General features: G+C 46.9%; 1 protein-coding gene across 8 annotated transcripts in view; it reads left to right on the forward strand.

The window, feature by feature from the left end:
• Window positions 1–22333, forward strand: part of Lin52 (lin-52 DREAM MuvB core complex component) — a 97227-nt gene extending 74894 nt beyond the window's left edge. For 3 of the 8 annotated variants that reach the window (XM_063262122.1, XM_006240358.5, NM_001398854.1), the window contains one exon: window positions 5990–7828. In XM_063262122.1, the coding sequence (XP_063118192.1) occupies window positions 5990–6045 (56 nt within the window). In that variant the 3' untranslated portion in view covers window positions 6046–7828. Of the gene's footprint in view, window positions 1–5989; window positions 7829–19939; window positions 20522–21644 lie in introns of those variants that run through there. The other 5 variants (XR_001838493.3, XR_010052121.1, XM_006240356.5 and 2 more) reach the window with 3 other exon arrangements.

Below are 22333 nucleotides of genomic sequence, written 5' to 3' on the forward strand. Positions count from 1 at the left end.
CTTTCTTTTTACCAGGCCCCGAGCTGTATGTTTGTTTATTTGGTACAGACATGGTCCCCCTTGTTGGTGGACCGCTGACGAAACTCCAGTACTTGCCAGGGCTGAGCAGAAACTTAGGGAAGGAGTTGTGACTGAGATCAATGGTCACATGAGTTGGAAGGTGCTAGAACATGTGTTTCTATGGTGCAGCTGAAGACTGAAGCACCAGAAAGACATGGTGACAGTAGGTAGCACTTAGGAATGCCTGTGTGACCTTCGCAGTATTGACCCCACCTTGAGCAGATGAGGAATCTGATGCTCCAAGAGAGAGCAGGGACTGCCCACAGGGCTTGAAGGTAGAGCTGAGTTTGAAGGCTAAGGCTCCCGAGTGCAGAAGAGACCTGCCCTGTCACAGTTTACGCTGTCTCCTTTGTTTTCTTGGCTGCTCATAGGAGAACCTCCTAAAAGCTGCCGACTGTTACTCTTCTGTGTGAGGAAAAAACCAAGAGGAGTAGGGAATAACTCTTCTCCACCTTGCAAGTGTTTTTAATTACAGTGCAGTACCAAAATATTTAAAGTAGATTGAAATTGAAGCCCCAACATTTTATGAGTTTCTTCTATTTCATTAAAAAGTTACTTAGTCTTTACTACATTGTTCCCTACATAAAAGTCAAGCAGAATTTTATCAGGCAATTGACTCAAAGTTATAATCTGAAAAATCGTTCTGTAATGAAACCCATATGTCATGGACAAAAGGTGCAAAAGCTCTGGCAGAGAGGGCTGGTCTGAGAGACTCTGCACCCAATCTCGTTAACAGGGGCCTCTGGTAATCCCTCATCCCCTCGCTGGTAAGAAATCAATCTGTACTACTGAATCTTTTCGCCCAGCCACCAGAAAATTTACTGCAGAGAAGGCAGTGTGGGGCTAGGCATTGTGGAACGGGAACTAGAGGCAAGGCTAAAGGGAAGATGGAGGAATCGAAGGATCTAAGGAAGAGATTATATTAACCCCACACCTCTTTCAGAGTGAGCTGGATAGCATTGTTCCTTCAGCCATGGCCTCTCTTAAGTTTCCCCAGGTGTTTACAGCTGCTGTGAACCTGACAGCCTAAGAGACTACAAAGTGGGTAGAAGCAACATAGACCTGGGGGTTGATTGTGGTGCAGCCATTGCTGGCTTTTTGTCTGCGTATCCAAGTGGCCTCCTCCCCACCCTCTGCAGCAGTGCATGCTGACCCTGCAGTGAGTCCATTGTGCTTTTCCCACTCTGATCTCCCCTATCTAGAGGAGCCTGTCAATCGTGGTGTGACTTGGTACCACGCTTCTCATCTGCACATCACACACTCTGGCGCCTGATGACCAGTGGGCAGCCCCTCTTGCATAGTTACTAGAATAGTTGTAGCCTTGCCTTCCTGTCCGAGCTGGTAGTTCTAGACAATAGACCCCAAAGCAAAAGGCAAATTTCACCAACTAGATTAAACTCTCCTGTGCACTTTTCTCCTCTCCTTTCCTTCTATATGTGTAGTGCCAAATACCAAACCTGCTAGGCAAGCAGTCTACCATTGAGCTATATCCCTAGCTCTTAGGATTCCTTCTTTTGGGTGTGTGTGTGTGTGTGTGTGTGTGTGTGTGTGTGTGTGTGTGTGTGTGTGTGTGCATGTGTGTGTAAGCCAGAGGAGAACCTCAGGTGCCCTTTCTCAGGCCTTACTAAGTCTCACTGGCTGAAACTCATGAAGCTAGACTGGTTGACCAGCCAGCCCCAGGTCTCCACCTGTCTTCACCTCTTGCACTGGGATTATAAGTATGCACCACCACAGCCAGCTTTTCTAAGTGGGTTCTGAGGACCAAACTCAGGTCCCCATGCTTATAGAGCAGCACTTTGTGGACCATTTCATCTATTAGAACACACTGCAGGAGTTGGAAGGAACCAGGAGAAAGTAGAGGAACTAGAAGTGCCAACCTCAAGAACTATAATCTTACCTTGACTGTTCTACCCAAAGAAAAGCAAGCTGTAACTACTGGGAAGAGGGGGGTCGGGGGTGCAGCTAAGCAGTAGACGACAACAACTGGCTTCCTCTCCCCTGGGAACAAACAGCAGCTCTGAAAGCTCTTACCAAGAGAGAGTTGAAATCCTTTGGTACAAATACATTAGCAGAAGATATTTACATATACAACCCCTCTTAGAAGTGTGTGTGTGTGTGTGTGTGTGTGTGTGTGTGTGTGTGTGTGTGTAAGGAATATGGAACAGTAGCAGAAGGCTGTCTCCTTACTCCTAATGGGATTTTGTAACAGCATGTGCGAGTTTGTTTCAGAAGTCAAAAATGAACAGATGTTGGTATAAATTACCTCTGTGTCTGATGTCTTGCAAATTAAAAGCGCGGTTGGCATCACTAAACAATTTCAGTAGGTTTAGGGGGGTGCGGTGTGCGGGCAGTGATTATTGTCGAAGGTTGGATAAGAATCTTCACACTGCAACAGATCAAGAGAGCAAGGATAAAAAACAAGGAATAAAATAAGAGCTATGTGAATTCATCAGAAATGTTAACGCTCCTGACGACGAGTGAACAGGAGGGCACTTGCTCTGGTGCAGGCCCTGACCCATAGCAATTTCCCTGTGCACAAAAAGGGGTTGGTGCTTAGGACCTGATTTATAGGACACGGCCCTCTTAGGGAGCGGCTGTGTCATGCATTCGTATATCTCCTATATGGGACTGGCGAGAAGGGAAACTTTCTCCCCTCCCACGTAGAAGATGATGTCTTTTGAATTACTTGTACTTTTATGGTGGTTTTCTGCAGCTCTGTGTACTTGGATTAGGTGGAAGGGGAGGAATGATTGAGTGGAGAGGGAGTTGTTAAGGAGGATTGGTTAAACTCAAGGAAAACTTACCACTGAGAGACCTCGGGATCTCTGCTCATTTTTCCCTTTAAATGACTCTTGAGTCCTCAAATATTTGAGTCTTTTTAAAATTCTAAGTCTAAACCTATCCAGGTCATTCTTTTACCTTAGGGTAGGGGACAATAAGAAGAGGCTGGCTCAGTGCTTAAGAACCCTATCTGGATCTGGGTTCAGTTCCAAGCACCCACAGAGCAGCTTATAGCCATCTGTAACAAAAGCTCCAGGCAATCTGACACCGTCTTCTGTCCTCTGCAGGCACTTAAACATGCACACGTGCAGGCAAACCATTCATACACATAAATAGAAATAGACCCCTTTTTAAATAGCAGTGAAGAATTGGGAGGTCTGAAGGACAACAGGCAGGAATCACCAATAAAATCAGGACTTCAGCCAGGGGAGTCATTACCTATATCTGGGTTCCGTGCTTGCTCCAGGCCATGTTGCAGGCTGGTTTGATCCTGTTTGGGCTTAAAGTTCCTATGCTCTACACTCAAGAGTAGGCAGTTGACCTGTATAGCTACTCTACCTAGAAGTGTAAGTAAATTTGTAAAGGGTTAGATTAAGGGTAAAGATTCCAGTCAGTGGAGATTTTGAGGTTTCTGACCTCCCTAATCATCACTCATCCATTCATCCATTCACTCAGAAACTGTAGGGGTGACAACACATTTGTTCCTCTCTAAAAATGGTTATGTTAGCGATCACCACTGTACAGATAATATCCAAGAGAAGGGAGAGCAGCTGGGCTCTGCCTAATCACTGCCCGCCGTACAGACACAGAAGGAGGCATGCACCACCATGTTCCGTTATGTAGTGCTAGCAAGCAGTCTACCATCTGAGCTGTGTCCTCAGCCCCATATCCTGTCCGTATTCTCTATTTTAAAAAAAGGGGGGGGGGGTTGGGGATTTGGCTCAAGGGGTTGGGGATTTGGCTCAGTGGTAGAGCGCTTGCCTAACAAGCGCAAGGCCCTGGGTTCGGTCCCCAGCTCTGAAAAAAAGAATAGAAAAAAAAAAGTCCCTGCTTTCTCCCCATGGATAAGTAGGTAATTTCCAGTCACCTGGACTAGTCCTTGACCCCTCATCTGCCAAGCCTATGATCTGAATTCAGTCCCTTAAGCCCGTGAGGAAAGAGAGAACTAACCCCACAAGCTATCCTCCAACTTACACATAGGCGCCATAGCTACACACACACACACACACACACACACACACACACACACACACAAATAAATCTATTAAATGTATTATTATTTTACTGAGAATGGTAGGTAGTACAAGCCTTTAATCTCAGCATTTGGGAGGCAGAGGCAAGTGGATCTCTGAGTCTGAGGTCAGCCTGGTCTACAGAGTGCGTTCCAGACCAAACAAGTCTACATAGAGACCTTATCTCAAGTAAATAAAAAATAAATTATTTTTTGGGGGAAATAAACAAACAAAAAACCATTTTTTTTAAACCCTACCACATGGAGAGTTCATTGAAAGCCACTGGCCAGTATGATTGACTACAAAAGAAACCCTTGCTGTGTCCCTGCCTATTGTTTGGTATATGTTTGTGTGATCAGCATTGATTCAATAAGCCTGCCCTCGGTCCTGACATTTTAATTTGAGGAAGATATATTTAAAACTTGTGTGTATTCACCAAGGTAAGGTCAGGGTTTTGCCCCTGCAGGGTTGGGGCACTGGAGGAAGTATAGACTGACATCGAAAGCCTCCCAGTGATGACAAACTGTACATATACAGAAGAGGCGGGAGGCTGGGGGAACTGTTGTACATCGCTGGTGATTGGAGCCTGCTACCCTCGAGGTGTGCGAGCATTCTACCAACGCAGCGGCATCCCCGGGCCTTATTTTATTTTATTTTACTTCACACTGAGTCTTATTAAATTCTCTAGCCTCCAGCGGGTTACAGACCTTTACCACCAAGCCTGGCAAACAGGCACCTGTTTCATTCAGACCGGTTGGAGTGGAGGGTCTGTGCCGCATCACTTGCTCTGCCCTAGGTAAAGGAACAGGGTCGGAGCAAACGTCTCTTTTTACCCCAGCCACTTCCTGGTTTTGGTCAAGATGGACGTATTCTTTTTTGAGGCCGTGGGACACCATCTGCCCTGTGTCCACTGCATAGTTCTGGAAGACTTTTTGCTTCCCAGCTAGCCATCAGAAACTTTCAGAACTGTTAAATACGTTTAAGATCTGACATGATGACTTTGTGGAATGAGGACGGGTGATGGGGGAAGCAGGGGAATTCATTGCACGTGCTTATTGGAATTTTGTTTGACAGAACTATAGTAGGGGCTTCTAGAGTGCACTCTTGTAATTGGGAAAGGTTTTACTCTGGAGCCTTACATATAGGAAAGTAGCTGAATAAACGTAGCGCTTTCAAAGATTGATGGCGCTGAAAGGCAGAGAAAGACACATAAACCTTGCCTGGCGATATTAAATACCTACGGACTGACAATGCCAAGAGAGAGAAGACCAAAGCTCTATAAACTCTGCTTTATTACACCATCCCAGGATGGACGGCACTGAGGGAATATAAACCCTGTTATATTACAGCGCACAGGGCCTCCCACTGCTCTAAGGTGAGGTGTGTGAGCACTGGTTTTGATTTGAGTTTTTAAATGTGCCGAGACAACAGTCCAGAGAAGATTGTAATCTTGGTTGGATCTGAGCCTCCCAGAACAAACCTCATAAGATAGTGGGCATGGGTATTAGAGTTGAGAGAGTTAGAGGGACTCAACACCCTTACTGGGAATCCCTGGTGATTTTTGCAAGGATAGTGGATAGTCTTCCCCAGCTCACCTGAATCTTACAGAGTTGCCAACTTTACACTTGCTGTCCAGTTTTAATTGACAGTAGTAGTTTGGATTTGTTGGGGTAGCAGTTTGGTATATAATTGATTTAAGCGTATACCAATTTATCTAATTACCAATATGCTTCTTTTATGTTAACATATATATTTATTTATAAAGGCAGGCATATGCAACAAAGCTGAAGAAGTCAGACTATAACTTTGGAGAAGTAGGTCTCTTGTACCAATTGCATTTTTAGGTCAGATCTTCCTCTGATCCTTTTTTCTATTTTAGATTTTCATTGATAATTTTGTTTATTTTGTGGTTGCAGCCAGAGAGATGACAAGGGGAAAATTCTTGAACATTCTAGAAAAGCCCAAGAAGTAGCAACTGCTCATGGACTGGTGTTCTGAAGTCTGTAACCAAGTTCCCTTCCAAACGCGACTCTGATGCCCACCACGTGCTTCCTTGGGAAAGCCTGGAGACTGAGCTTCAGCACTGCCCTTCTCCCCTGCCCCTGGCACCCTGCGCCTCTGAGGACATTTGGTAGCAAGAGGAGAGTCTGTTCTACCCAAGGATCATTGCCATTCACTGAGTCAGCTTCGTTGCTCTGGATATTGCTAAAGGTGGTTTCCAGGAGCCCCAGGATCATATAGTTCCTTTGATTCTGTAATGGCAAAGACAGTTGAATGGGTTCTGTTGAGTTGTACTTGATCTCTTTAGCATTCATGATGAGGATATCGAGACCAACTATGTTCTGGACCAGACTGTGCACCCTGACCTGTGAATTCTCCAAGATCTATGGGTTCTATGACTTCCATTCTGGAGGAGTGCACATCTACCTTTTCAAGGCTATACCTCCAATGACACTCCCACCCTCAGCACTGTCTGGTCCCTACGTCCCAGTCCCATTGGCAGTTCTGACTCCAGATAAGAGGAACTCTTGCAGTGACTTTACTGGGATTAGCTGTAGAGTGAATGGCTCATGCTGTGTCACTTTGAGTCCTAGACCTCCAAGACCAGTAAGAAGGTAACAGAAGGAACGCTGGGTAGTCTCTTACATTTGTAAGTGAAAAAGTGGGAGGGCATGGTTGTGAGAGTCCCCATGTGACTGAAAACTGGAAGCCTGACTGACTGGTGTGCTAGCAAATGGTAGTGGCACTTGTCCCCCCCTCCCCCTCTCAGCCATCTATCAGATGCTTTGCTTATATGATAAGAACGCACCCCGTGAAAGTGTCCTGGCTTAAATACAACTCTCACAGATTTTCTTTTTTTTTTTTTTTTTTTTTTTTGCTAGTTGTATATGTCTGCTAAAATCTGAAAATCTTGCCCATGGGTAAAATCAATTAGACCTAGTCTCTCACGTTTCGAAGAGTACAGCAAGTTCCTTGAACTGTGTAGAAAGAAAAGCCCTGAGGCCATCGTCCACTGGGAGTGTGGACACAGGAAAAATTGTGGTCATGTTGTGGTCTTGTATCTGTTAGGGCACAGTACTCTTGGGGTCCACAGCAGGTCCCTTGACTGTTTTTGACATTTGTGCTTAATGCTAGAATTGATGTTGGATTTTCCCCCTCATTGATGGTTTTGATCAACACAATTTTACTTTTTGAAAGGAAAAGGCAATGAAATATATACCACAAATATGAGTGTGAGAAGAGATGTATTCTGCTGGGGTACTCCCTACAAGGGCCAGGTGATTTTAAGCTTAATTCTATAATTGACATTTTTAATCTCACTGAATGCAGTTAAGTGAGTTTGTACAAGTGAGGGGAAATAATGCCATAATGTCAATTTTTTTCTTCACTCTGTTTTTGAGAGTTGATGACATCGGGCACTTTTCAGAGTTTGGGGAAATTGAAAAGTATGTGGAGAATACTGGGCTAACGCCCCAAACTAACGCAAGTCTGTAATGTAGGAAGCCAGGAGTTGGTGTTTTGATCTGCTATGGCCTCCTTCTCCTATCACCCTACTCACCAGCACTTAATTAATGTAAGTAGATGTTTTAGACTCGTGGTATTTATTGTTTTTGTATTGTAATCCTTAGAAATGTTAATGGTGTATTTTTATATTGATAATATAAACTTAATGTATAGTATGTATATGTATTTTAGAATGTTAGAGAATACTTTGTGTATAATGTGGTGTCTTCATAATAAATATGTCCCTTGTATAGGAGGCCAAGTTTTTCCTTAAAGGACCAAGCTACATGTTTAAAGCATAGACTTATCAAAGCACAACTGTGGTGACAAGCCCACTGTCCCCTCAGCCATCTTGCCCATTGTTCTTCCTAGAAGCCCCACTGACCCTGCTGGAATCGCCCCCATCGTTCCTCACCGTTCAACGTGTGCCATTCCTGTGACTCTGATCACGTACCACCTCACACCTCAATCTGTGGGTTCTGTCAAATCAGGGCAGAGAAATGCAGCTGATAAAAATCACTCCACTGCCTCTGCAGCCTCGGAACAGCATTTGGGCTTGACCCGAGTGCTTAGCGATGACGTCCATAAGGGCCAGCATTAAGGCAGTGCAGGAAGATGGACTGCGTTTTAGAACGGGGCCGGGTAGGCCAAAGTAGATGGCTCCCAGGAGTCAAGTCAGTGGTTTCTTAGCAGCTTAAACTTGGCCCACCTTTCTCTCCAAGCATGAGTGGTGTTCTCATTTCACATCTTCTCTATCCTTCAAGAGATCCAGGATCACCATATATATTCCAGCAGCTCGTTGAATGGTCAACAAAGGTCTCCAAGTTCAGCCCTGAGTTCTGACTCGCCTATGACTGGCTACTCATATCTGTTTAGACCTTTACCACTTTGGAAGTGTGTGCTTGTGTCTAAAAAAGCCACTGACCTTCCTGCCTTTTATCTGGCACTTTTTCTTTCAGACCGGGACCGTTGGAGGATTCAGGTAATACCAGGTGCAACTGCCAGGCCCCTGGTTGGCTCAAGTGCTGGCAGAGCCTGTTAATTAGCACAAGAACACCCCAGTGCTCCATTAGCCAGGCCAAGCATTCGGAACTTCCCCTCCTGGGGCCTCTTCCTCCTAATGAGAGCAGGAGAAGGGCTCTTACAAAACATTGCCTCAGAATAATATTCTGCTTTGTCCCCACCAGTAACCAGGGCTGACAGGATCACTCTGTCCATTTCTCCTCTAATTAGCACAATTCCAGTATGGCCTGAGCCAGCAAATGGAGAAAAGCGATCAAAAGCGATCGGACAACCGTACCGAATCACAAACACAAAGAGAGCCATTCCCTGTAATTAGGTGAGACAATCCCTCAGTCCTTTCCCGGCTGGAGTTTGCTGCTAAGACTCTTGCTGTTCGGGTCCCAGCAGCACAGGTTACATGTCTCCCTGGGACACTAATAAGCTCCAAATTGTCTTCCGCTTCATACAACTCTAACCAGAGGACAGATGCAGGGAGGAGGAGGAGCGGGGACAGCACACGGAGGAGGACGGAACAGAGTCTCTAAACAAAGCAACTTGTGAGAGGTTTCCCAAAGCCCAAAAGGCAAGGCTGTGGGGCAGAGCAGAGCTGCACTGGAGGAGCCCTGACCTTCCAGGAAGCCCGCTCTGTTTACTCACCTTCCAGAAGCACCTGGGGTGATGCAATGATGAATCTAATCATAGCCCAGGGCCAAGGAAGTAAGAGAGTTTCCTTAGGAAACTGAAGCTCAAGCTCTAAACAGAATTGGCTAACACTTTTTTCATATTTATTTTGATCTATATCTGATATTTGTGGAAGCAACCACAAATAACCAGAAAGTGCTCAATTATACAGAATCAAAGGAGCCAAAAATCTCAGCGTGACTCATCATTTTTTCCCCATCATCCCTGTGTAAGACTCCATGGTAACAAGTATTAAATCCAAATGTGATAAGTCCCTCACTGTGGCAAATAACACTTCACTGGAATTTACTGGAGTTGTGAGGTGACTCAACAGGACCTACAAGAGCACCGACCCCCGGAAATTATTACCATATAGGCTCCATCGTGTGTGCAGGTGAATGTATGCACGCTCAAACACACACATATTCTAAGAAAGGAGATATAAAAATAACTAAAGTTTGTTTTAGCTGGGCAGGATCACAAGTTCAAGGACAGTCTAGGCTGTATAGCAAGACCCTGTCTCCAAAGAAATAATCCCTGAAGTTTCTAAAGTGGCAGGGATGGTTCAGGAAGTCACCACTCTCAGCCTGTTTCCTTAGAACCTTTCCCAGTCCAAAAAACCAGCCCAGTAAAACCATACAGACTCAAGTCAGAGTGCCAAGGTCCACCTCCTGCACGGCCCTCTGCTAGCAGTGTGGCCTTTGTATGTAAGGTGGTCCAGTAGCCGCTGACTTCTAGGGCAATAGTTGCACGATGTGAGAATCAGTGCAGGGCACATCTTATGACTACTTGACAGGGCCATTAAAGACAGACTTGGTGTCTTTTTTTCCCTTTAACATTTGTTAAAAGTTATTGACACTTTCAGGGAAAATGTGGTGACCCTGGAATAATTAGTGGGGAGTAGCATCTCCACCCCTGCCCTGCAGCCTCCACTCTCTGAGGTAACCTCTAACTCGCAGGTACACTTGGAAAGTCCACTCGTTGACTCTGCAGACAGTGGTGGGAAAGTCCATTTGTGGCCAAGAAGCACTGGAGGGAAGTATTTTCCATGACGTTGGCAGGTTTCTGAGCTGACACTGGCACAGCTTTTCCTCCTGATAGTTTCCGAGTATCGATATTATTTGGGTCACTACCCAGGAATGCATCCCCTGCTTTATTTTATGCCCCTGCTCCGTACCCTCCTCATTGCCCCAGGTGCCTTTCCAGGCATGGGCGCAGTCAGGTTCATTCCCTTCCCAGGGCTGAACAGGCCCGACTGGGGCCTCAGCCTCCTTCAGCCTTAGAGAGATGCCTGGCCTGACCAGCCCGAGGCCTCAGGTCACATCCTGGTGCCTTCCTGAATGCAGCCAAGCTCCAGGGACAGTGGCCTGAGCCCTTAGCTCCACACAAAGGAACAGCGGGGAAGAATCAAGTTAGACGAGTCAGTGCAGTTGGGGTTGAATGGAAATGAGAAATGCTGCCTGCACTAGCTGGGGGAGCCTTGGTGGACCACAGGCGTGTGACCAGCCAAGAACCAGAAATAGTCTAAAGAATATGTGGTGACTCGGAGGGAAACAGCAAACTCCAGAGCCCTTCACTCATCCAAGCCTCCTGACCACCTCTGTCACTGCTGCTGCTTTGCCTCCGCCTGTGTGTGTGTGTGTGTGTGTGTGTGTGTGTACATACATTATCATGTATGCCTGTGCGTAGGTCAGAGATCAGTGTTGAGGGTCTTTCTCTGTTGCTTCTCTACATTATTTTTTTTTTCTTTTTTTCGGAGCTGGGGACTGAACCCAGGGCCTTGCGCTTGCTAGGCAAGTGCTCTACCACTGAGCTAAATCCCCAACCCCTGCATTATTTTTTGAGAGAGTTGTCACTGGCCCTAGAACTGACCAATTCGACGAGGTTGGCTGGCCAGCAAACCTGAGGAACCCTGCAGGTCTCCACCTTCCAGTGCTGAGTTGCAGGCATGCCCTGCTAGGCCTGGATTTTACATGGATCCTGGGAGTCAAACTCAGGTCCTTGCAAGATGAGGTGTATAGTGAAGAAGCCAGGAAAGCGTCAGGGCCAGAGACATGGGAAGAGCAGGAAGAACAGGCCTTGTCCTGAGATATAACTCAGCCACCCCAATCTGGGGCATCAAGACCCCGGAGTAGGCCCTGGAGGATCCTAAGGAGGTTTGCCCCATTTAGAAACAGATGACATCATGAGATGGGTAAATCCCAAGGTGGCCACATCTGTTCCTTCCAATGCCAGGATGTGCCGCTCATTTAGTTTACCAAAAAGGTCCAGCTCAAGTCACAAAGAGACAGACTTGGTGCAACCCCGAGTCCTGCCTGGCCAGTACCACAGCTGAGGCTCTCAGCCAGATGAGAGAAGTGAGAAGAGGGGAGCACTCCACGGAAGGACAGCTGAGGCAGTTGTGATTGTAGGAGGACTGGAGCGCAGGCGACACTCCCCAATATCACCAAAGATTGATGCAAATTGGTTTGGCTCTGACCCTGTCACACCAGGAAGGATAATGACTCCAGCACAGCCGAGGGAGGGGCACACAGTGGGGGCTGTGAGGATTGGTGGCTCGCTTCACATCTTCATTAACGATCTGAAAGACTGGGGTAAACAGCATGCTAATGAAACCTGGGGATGATTGGTGTTACAAACCCCAGAGAGGACAGGAAAATCGCACAGCAAGACCCAGCAGGCTTAGAAATATGGGCAGGCGATTGTCAAATGATTCGTCCTAGGAAAATGAAAGCAGACACGTCAAGGAGAGATGATGAAGGTGCCTCTGGGTGCCGGGAGGGCTTCTGGCTTCTAAAGCAGAGATGGTGGTGGGGTTGGAAGGTTAAGTACGTATGGGGACAGAAGTGCAGGAAGCCTGCAAGAGCTGGCCTTGAGGACCCAGGGACAGACGCCGCGGGCACTCCTGAAAACCACACAGGTTCTACTTGTACACAGGATGGTGTCCGCTCCTGTATCCTCTACGAGGCTGGGCTGTGACCAAGCCGTGAGCTGACCTTACAAGTAAACCATCATGGGGTTGGGGGACTTGGGAGCTGTTTTGACCCATTTGAAGAAACCATGCTTCCTGAGTATATATATATAGTGAGCACTTGGGATGGGCTTTGGTGTGACTGTCCTCTAGTTTTATCTTTCCTGAGCTGTAAAAGTCACTTTTCGAGTAAATTATGTCTGCTTTCCTTTTGAGACAGCACTGTAGACTTGACTATCCTAAGATTCACAGACATTGGGGAAGGTGGTTCCGCCGTTAAGAGTACTCGCAGCTCTTGCAAAGGACCTGAGTTCTGTTCCCAGCACCCACATCAGGAGGTTCACAACTGCCCGATGTAAACGCAGCTTCAATTGATCTGACGCCCTCTCCTAGGCTCTGTGAGCAGCTACATCCACTGGCATTCATTGATATAGACATGCACATGCCTACACATAAAACAAATATTGAAAGGCATATGCCACCAACACCCAGTCAACTTTTTTTTTTTTTTTCGGAGCTGGGGACTGAACCCAGGGCCTTGCGCTTGCTAGGCAAGCGCTCTACCACTGAGCTAAATCCCCAACCCCGACTTTTTTTTTTTAAGATTTATTTTATATATGAGAACACTGTAGCTGTCTTCAGACACACCAGAAGAGGGCATCAGATCCCATTACAGATGGTTGGGAGCCACCATGTGGTTACTGGGAATTGAACTCAGGACCTCTGGAGGAGCAGGCAGTGCTCTTAACCACTGAGCCATCTCTTCAGCTCCCCCAGTTGACTTTCAATCACTTTTTTTTCAGCTACAGAAACAAAATCCTGATGTCAGAGATTTTGAGCAATCAGCCTACATGAGACGGTGATGACAGTTCACTGAGTTTGACGAAACCTCAGTCCAAACCAATTCCTATCCTGAGGCCTAAGAAGCCAACTTCTCATTGCAATGTTTGTAGAGGAAAATGACTTCTTTCTTTTTCCTTTCTTCTTTTTTCCTCCTCCTCCTCCCTTTTCTTGTTCTCTTTTTTTTTTTGAGATAAGGCCTTGTGTACTGTAAGAAAGACCCAAACTCTGTAACGAGCTAACTTGGAACTCCTGGTCCTCAGGCCCTCACCTCCTGAGTGCTGAAGTTCCAGGTGTGCCCCTGCCTCAGGCTTCATGTATGTTAGGCAACCACTACAACTGACCCTGAATCAGTAACTAACTGTCAAGTTCGCTCTAGGCCCCGCAGTGTCCTAAGATGCCGGATAATCCTGCAAATGGAGCAGTTGACTACTTTAAACCTGCGTTATTCTCCTTTTATCTTTTCCCCTTTTGAGATAGCGTCATACTATGTAGCCCTGGCTGTCCTGGAACTCACTAACTCCCTGTATATAGAGACCAGGCTGGCCTTGAACTCACAGAGATGTATTCCTCTGCCTCCTGCATGCTTGAACTAAAGGCCTGTACCACCATGTCAGGCTCACATTCTCATTCTCTCTCTCTCTCTCTCTCTCTCTCTCTCTCTCTCTCTCTCTCTCTCTCCCTCCCTCCCTCCCTCCCTCCCTCCCTCCCTCCCTTTTTTCCTTCCTCCCTCCCTCCACACTTCCTTTCCTTTTCTTTTTAAAGATGTCTATATGTCTGTATCTGAATGGTGATGCATGTGGGTGTGATACCTGTAGCAGCCAGAAGAGGGCATCAGATCCACAGGAGCTGGAGTTACAGACACTTGTGAGCTGCGTTATGTGGGTGCTAAGAACCAAATTCACAAGAGCAGTACCTGCTCTTAACCACTGAGCCACCTCTCCAATCTCTTTTCTTTAAAGGAAAAAAAGGGGGCCCACCATATTTCAATAGCCACACCTGGCTATTGGCCACCATATTTGTCTGTGTAGAAGAAACCAAGTAGACAGGACTGGGCTTCCAGCCCTCATTTATGGCTACTCTGCCTTTATAGAGGTGGTGTTAGGATTTATGGGGTGATTTTTGTAAACTGATTTTTGAAAAGATAATAAATATAAATCATATTTCAAATGAACAAATTATAAGAAATACATCTTCTCCTTTTTCCTATCACCCCTCCCTCAGCCATTGGGCTACTTGTGGGAATCACACAGTTATATACCTGGCTTCCCCCCCTAATTTAATGCATTTTTGATCTTGCTCATATTGATACATATATATTCAATAGTAATATAATATACTATGGGGATGTGCCATAATTTATTTAGTCAAGGGTGGACTTTTAGGCAATTTCTAGTCTTTTCCAACTGGGATACACAGGAAGGTTCCGCAGACCATGTTGTGCTGAAGTCCTTGAGCATATATGTAAATCCTCAGAGTGTGTTAATGGTGGGGAACTCAGGTCAAAAGCCACATCTTCATCTTAATATATATCACTTAAATTGCCCCCTAAAGGGGTTGGAATAAGAAGGCCTTTTCAGGGGTTGGGGATTTAGCTCAGTGGTAGAGCGCTTGCCTAGCAAGCACAAGGCCCTGGGTTCGGTCTCCAGCTCCGAAAAAAAAGAAAAAAGAAGAAAAAAAAAGAAGAAGGCCTTTTCCCCACACCCTCAAACACTGTTGTGGTTGAGAATGCAGATTTCCACATAGTAACACTGGTTCTCTAAGGGAGGGGCTTTCTGTTGCCTCTGAGGACCTCAAGGCCCACTTGCCGTCTTCTATCTTCAGGTCACGTCTTCCCAGTGCCAAGGATAGTGAACATTCTTTAGGTTGTTGTTGTTGTTGTTGTTGTTATTATTATTATTATTATTATTATTATTGTATATATAATATGTAAGTGAGCACTGTTCACAGTAGCCGAATGTGGTTAAGGTAGATAGACATTGTTATTCCTGTTTTACAAACGAAACCAGGAGCCCGAGGCTTAGAGAGTATATAGCTCAGTCGTAGTCACCTAGCTTTAGTGGCAGAGCCAGGATTTAACCACGAGTATACCTCTCTTCAAAGCCTACACCTATTACCAACAGGCCCCAGGCTCACCCGCTCCTCTCCGCCCCTTCTCACTGTGTGAACTCCAGGCTTTCCCTGCTAGGGTCCATTTCTCTTTTGGTCTTCATTCTTGTTCTCTCTTCTTCCCAGAGCCAGAGCAAACGTCTCCATTTGACTCCTTATCCCTCACTGCCAGTTTCCTCTCCTCTTGACCTTGAGCCTGCCCTACCTGAACCCTGGGGTCTGCCAGCCCTCCCCTAGGTGATGCCTCAGACTTTGGGGTTAGAAGAGCTGGTGAGGGGAGCAACGGCTACCCTCACGTGACTGTACCCAGCCAATTCACAAAGACAAGATGTCAAGTTAATGAGCCTGTAGGCTTCTAATTAGCTGTCAATTACCTCAAATTAATCAACTCCTCGCCTAATTAAGCACTATCGGCAGGTGAGCACAAAGCAGGCCATTGTGTGGGAGCCATGAGAAAAGCCAGGCTGGCAAACTTGGTTAGGATCAGCGCTGCGCACGGCAACGGCCTCCGACAGCTCTGAGCGAGCAGCCAGCTAAGTGGCCCTGGGGCCCTCTAGCCCCAACACTGGGGTCTCCAGGACCTCTTTGGAACCTGGGTGAATGATGACAGGGAGATGTGGAGCTCTGAGGCAGATAGGACTTTAGGGAAGTGGATCGGTAGGAACGGAGAGCCATGGAAAGTCCTCTTGAACAGCCCCTGATACCTGAGATCCTGGGCAGGGCCGGAGCGGAGCCAAGAGGAAGTTGGGAGTTAAGGCTCCCAACAGAAGTGCGCTCTGCGACACTGGAAACGACTTAGACTTCTTTGAGCTGCTTCTCCATTCTAAAGATTGGGAATACTTTTTAAGCCCTTTCTGGATCTCTGAGACTCGCTGTGGGAAGTGCCTGGTGAGTGCTGATCAGTGCATTCAGTGGTGGTCACAGTGGGGGTCACCTGCTTCCCCTGAGAACTGTTCAGGCTATAGTCTGCACCGCCAGGCTCCTGACGGTCCCCAGCTTTCAGTGCACCCCTGAAGAATATGAACTGATGGTCTGGAATATGCCAGGTGCTGGAGGCCAGGGTATGCTAGCTATCACATCTATGTCCCCATCTCTCGCCACCTTTGGGTACCCAGGGCTCAGGTGTCCATCCCTCTCCACTCACAAAGAGCCCCGGATACAATACACGCCTCATCATATGAGTTAAACATCGGGCCCCAACTAAAGAACTGGAAGAAAGGGCCAGATAAGGGCCCCCTCCAATTTAGGTGTTGGAGGTGCAAGGCCTAAGGTGCCAGGGCCTGAGGACAGACCTTGGGCACAGAGGATCACATGTCTGATGTGATCCTGGCAGCTGAATACTTCCCGGCTTCCTGCACAGGGCAGGGTGAGCTTGGCAGCTGTGATTCCAGTAAGGGACAAACTCCAGCACACCGAGTGTGTTCTGCCCCCAGCCACCCCACCCCTGCCTCACCCTGTCCACCTTTGGAATTTGTATTCACCATCTCCACCCTGACACGGGACATCTTCCCTTGTGGGGCCATGGAGACCCCTTGTGAAAGCTTGGAAGCATTCCCCACCCCCACCCCTAGTATCAATCAAACACTTAGCAAACATTTATTGTGCCTGCTGATCAAAGCTCACAAGCGAAGGGAGATGTCTGGGCAAACACAGTTGTTTTTTTTTTTTTTCCCCTCCCCAACCCCAACACAATTGTTAATGTGTGCCCTGGGGAGGCAAGGCACTTACTAAGTGCCTACTGTGTGCTGGCAGGAATAGCATATAAAAATTGATGAGTATGTTACCTGTGTATATAGCTGTGTTTAATGCAGTTTATCAATATAGATACTACTTTTACAGTGTTTGTTTAGACAGAGACTCGGTGTATAGTCTGGGCTGGCCTTGAACTCATTCACGGTTCTCCTATTTCAGTCCCCCACTGGCCAGGTTTACACATGAGCACCACCAAGCCCAGCAGTAGACATGTACGGTTTTGATTTCCTGTATGTCTTTGGAGATTTTTTTGCTTGTTTAATTAATTTATTTATTTATTTTACTTATTCACTTTACATCCCGATCACTGCTGCCCTCCTGGTGACCCCTCCCACAATCCTTCTCCATCTCCCTCCCCCTTCTCCTCTGAACAGGTAGGGGTTCCCTGAGTATCCCCCCAACCCTGGCACTTCAAGTCTCTGGGAGACAAGGTGCTTCCTCTCCCACTGAGTCCAGACAAGGCAGCCCAGCTAGAAGAACATATCCCACACACAGGCAACGGCTTTTGGGGTCGCCCTGCTCCAGTTGTTTAGGACCCACATGAAGACACATGAAGGTCAAGCTGCACATCTGTTACAGATGAGCAGGGAGGCCTAAGTCTAGCCTGTGTATGTTCTTTGGTTGGTGGTTCAGACTCTGAGAGCTTCAAGGGTCCACGTTAGTTGACTCTGTTCGTCTTCCTGTGGAGTTTCCATCTCCTTTGGGGCCCGTGTATTTTATTTTTTTAGGGCCCTGTAATCCAGAGTTGACTGGAATTCAGTGTGTAGCCCAGGCTAGCTTCAAATGCTCCACAGTCCCCCTGCCTTAGCCTCTGGAATGTTGGCGTTTCAGGTGTGAGAAGCCATACTCGGCTACGTAAAGTTGCTTTCTTTTAGGTAGATTTATTTTACTCTACGTATAGGAGTGCTTTGCCTGCACAGTGCATATGTCTGTGGGATCCTCTAGAGCTGGGGTTACGCATAGTTGGGGACTGGGAATCAAACCCTGCAAGAGCAACATGTGCTGTTAGCCACTGACCCATCTCTCTAGGCCCTACAGTCAGTTTTTTATGTTTGATTGGTTTGTTTGCTTGTTTGAGGCAGAGCCTCACTGTGTGTCTGTGGCTGGCAATAGGTTAAGCTGGCCAAGAACTCACAGAATCAGCCTGCCTCTGCCTTCTAGGTGCTAGGATTAAAGGAGTACTGTCATGCCTGGCTCTATAGACAGTTTTTGAAACTCCATAATTCAAAAGGTATAAAATAACCTGTGTGTGTCTCCCTTTCCATTCCTTAGACATCTAATCTTTCCCCACAAGCAACCAGTAGCCAGTTTTCACACACCTCATCAGAGATCAAAAACAACAGCAGCGACACATTAACGTAGGGCCAGGTATGATGGCAGGCGCCTAGCATTCAGATGCTGAAGCTAGAGATCTCTGTGGGTCCGAGGCCAGCTTGGTCTATATAGCGAGTTCCAGGACAGCCAGGGCTCCAGAATGAAACTCTATAAAAGAAAAAAATAAATAAATAAAAAAGAGAACTTGGAAAGATGGATTAATGGTGAAGAGCTTTTTGCCGAGGACCTCACACAATTCTGTTCCCAGTTCCTACATTAGGCAGTGCACACCCACCTGTAACTTCCTCTGGCCTCTGCAGGCACCTGATGCTTGTGTGCATCTACATGCATGTGCATGTGTGCACTTACATCCTTCTACACACCACACACATGTAACTTAAAACAATAATAAAAATAAAAATTTAAATTATATACATACATCTTTTATTTTTCAAGAGTAAAGGAAACGGGGTTGGGGATTTAGCTCAGTGGTAGAGTGCTTGCCTAGCAAGCGCAAGGCCCTGGGTTCGGTCCCCACGCTCGGGGGGGGGGGGGGGGGGAAGAGTAAAGGAAACAAGATACAGTGTTTCTGTCTTCCTTTTTAATACTAATGCTCCCTTTTCTAGACCAGAGTGTAAAGTCACAGCAGCTCGGAGTCCCATTCTTTAATGTATACTCCCCCCTCTCCCCCCGCCGTGTATAAAATTAGGCTTAAAATGTGGTTCCGTTGGTAGAGCATGCAGAAAGCACTGGGTTCCATCCCTAGTGCCACAAAAGCCCAGGTGTGGTAGTGAAGGTCGGCAACATGTTACTAGGGAAGCAGAGGCCAGGGGTCAAAGGTCAGGGTCATCTTCAGTTATATGAGGAATCTGAGGCTAGCCTGAGCTACTTGAGATCCTGTCTCAAATATATTTTTGTGGTTGTTTTGTTTATTTTTAATCTGTTTTGTTTTGAGACAGGGTCTCTAGTGGAGCCCTAGCTGCCTGGAACTTAATATTAGACCAGGCTAGCCTTAAACTAGCCTCCTCCAGCCACCACACTTGGCTTCAAATAATAATTCTTTTTTTTTTTTGTTTGTTTTGGTTCTTTTTTTTCGGAGCTGGGGACCGAACCCAGGGCCTTGTGCTTCCTAGGTAAGCGCTCTACCAAATAATAATTCTTAATGAAAGGAAATAAAAACCACAGCCCAGGTGATCATGCTGACTAAATGTAAAGCAACATTCTAGAAGAAAGAAAAACAGAATGACCATTAAATCAAACGAGAAATTTAAGTAAAGCATGGACTTTAGTTAGGACTGATGTTTCACTTCGGGGTGCATGTGTGAAATTTGTTCTGTTTTTCCTATTAGTCATAAGAAAAACACCACGATATTAAATGATAACAGGACATTGGTGCATGCTGGATGCTTTTCACTATATTAAATTTCTTTTAAAAATTGTTCTTGAATAATCTAAAATATAAGACACTGAGATTAATAAAGCTTCAATTCATGTAAAACCCGAGGGGCCAGCACACAGGCCCTGAGTCTAATGTGAGAGGTGACCATGAGACTAAGGCTTGCAGTGTGTTTTTATTGAAATTGGACTTAAAAGTTGGAACTGCGGCCCCGGTCCTGCCTATTTTCGGACCACGAGGAAAATGCGTTGGTCTCAGAGGGACCGACTTATCTGTGGTCCTTGACTCCCACAACAGGTTCTTCCAGATGCTTCCAGCTCTCAGTAGATAGCCATCAGCAGTCCACACCGGCAGGCGCTGGCTCCCTCCTCCCTCTGCTGGACTTTGAGCTGCACGCCAAGAGAAAGATAGATGCTCCTGATACGTGGCCGCTGCTTAGAGGTGCTTTCTTTTAACATTTAACCGGCATACAGCTGAAGGAAAGATGGTCTCCTGATGGATGCTGTCAGCAATGCTTAAGAGGAAAAGCCTTTCTAGTACCTCTCCCCTCGGATGCCGTGAAGGGTTCGGGCATCACCGGACAGGGTCCCAGCCCAGGCTCTAAGTCTGATCCAAGCCGAGGTGCCTGCGCCATGCTATGCGCTCCATCACCACGAGAGGGAGCGACGAGCGGGCTCTTCCCAATGCTGTCCTCCACAGCCTTGCCTAGGTAAGAAGGTCCCTCGGCATCAAAGTGGGAGGTCCGCATCAAACTATGAGAAGGGCAAATTGGAAAGACGGTCAATGGTGCGGTGGGTAGGGGACAAGTGAGGTCATGGAAGGATGTATATGGTTATATATATATCTCACATAATAAAAGCCATTATTTTGTATAATTGATATATACTAGTAAAGAATTTTTTTTTAAAGATTTATTTATTTATTATATATAAGTACACTGTAGCTCTCTTCAGGCACACCAGAAGAGGGCATCAGATCCCATTACAGATGGTTGTGAGCTACCATGTGGTTGCTGGGAATTGAACTCAGGACCTCTGGAAGAGCAGACAGTGCTCTTAACCACTGAGCCATCTCTCCAGCCCAATAAAGAACATTTTTAGAATAAAGACTATGAGGCCCAGGCCTGTGACCTCGACTTTGCAGAGTGCCTGGCATTATAGGACCCACACTGCCCTCTCCTGTGAAAACCATTTTGTCAGACTGAATCAAAGGGTTAACAAACCTATCCAGGGTTACACAGCTGTCAACCCTAGGGACCTGGCTCGGGACCTCCCTGCCTCCAAAGTTCTTCCTCAGAGGGTCTGAAGTATCATCTCCATAGCCTTCTATCCTGGGAAACCAAGGCAGGAGGCAATGACAAAGAATAGTGTGTGGGTGGCCCCATCTGTCAGGGGTGGGCAGAAGGCTAAGCTTCAGAGGCCATACCCTTGGCAGATGACCATAGCAGGAATGCCAAGGGCTCTAGGGAGGCAGAGGGTTCCAGCCTGTCCCCCATGAGAGAAGGGAACTGCTGGTAACTCTCTCCCAGGCATGGCTGACAGCTGCCGGGTAGGGCAGGACAGAGGCCCCACATGCTAAGAACTTTCACTCACTCTGCCTGGGACCTAATCTCATTACTCTACATGGATCCTCTGGGACCACCCTCCCTAGTCCCTTTTAATCCCCTCCCTCCCTCTGGGAATACTCCAAGGTCCTCCCCTTGCCAGGTCCCACCAGCCCAGGCACAGGCAGGCCCCATCCTTCCATCTTTGTCAGACTATCTGTGACCCATTTCTGTGATCCTCAAAGAAGGATCAGGAAGGCTGAAGGTCCAGTTTTTCTCACTGCATGTAGTAGTCCCACACACCTTCCTGAAATGGCCTTCTTCTGGGCTCCCTGTCTTTTGTCTCCCCCCACCCTGCACCCCTCTCCCCTGGCTGGAAATACCCAGAGCTACCCCACACTACACCTCCCTCTCCTTTCTAAGCAGCTCCCAGGGCTCATGTTTGGGTTTTTGTTTCAGGACTGACTGGTGGAAAGAGACCCCCGTGTCCACAGTAAAACTGGACAGCAGCTCCCCCTTCAAACAGCTGTTCTGAAGCACCAGGAGACACTGCATATTGGGTGCTTAGCCAGGGTCTGGCGGAGGGACCCTCAAAGTGTTGGTACCAATGTGACTTTTATCGGGGATACAGGTCGTCAACATCACATGTGCCAAAGATGACTCCTGACTGAGGTCCTGTGGGAGGAAGGTAGGGCCTCAGTGTTTATAATCCTCCTAGTGCTGGATGCCCCTTACTACCAACACTCTTACAGGACAGGTTCTGTATTACTCCCATTTTGCAGATATGAAGACTGAGGTTAACATACAGCTTGTGGGGAGATGCAGCTGCAAACTACTCTCCAGAATTCTCCAAGGCAATCTACTGCCTCTCAGGACACACTGAAAAACAGAATGGATGGCCAAAATAACTACCCCGCATTGTAATGTGCTCCCCGTTCTCTAGAAGTGGTCAGTGTAGGGCTGGAGAGATGGCTCAGTGGTTAAGAGCACTGATTGCTCTTCCAGAGGTCCTGAGTTCAGATCCCAGCAACCACATGGTGGCTCACAACCATCTATAGTGGGATCTGATGCCCTCTTCTGGTGTGTCTGAAGACAGCTACAGTGTACTCATATACATTAAATAAATAAATCTTTAAAAAAAAAAAAAA

The sequence above is a fragment of the Rattus norvegicus genome, chromosome 6 (genome assembly GCF_036323735.1).
Source record: "Rattus norvegicus strain BN/NHsdMcwi chromosome 6, GRCr8, whole genome shotgun sequence".
NCBI lineage: Eukaryota > Metazoa > Chordata > Mammalia > Rodentia > Muridae > Rattus > Rattus norvegicus.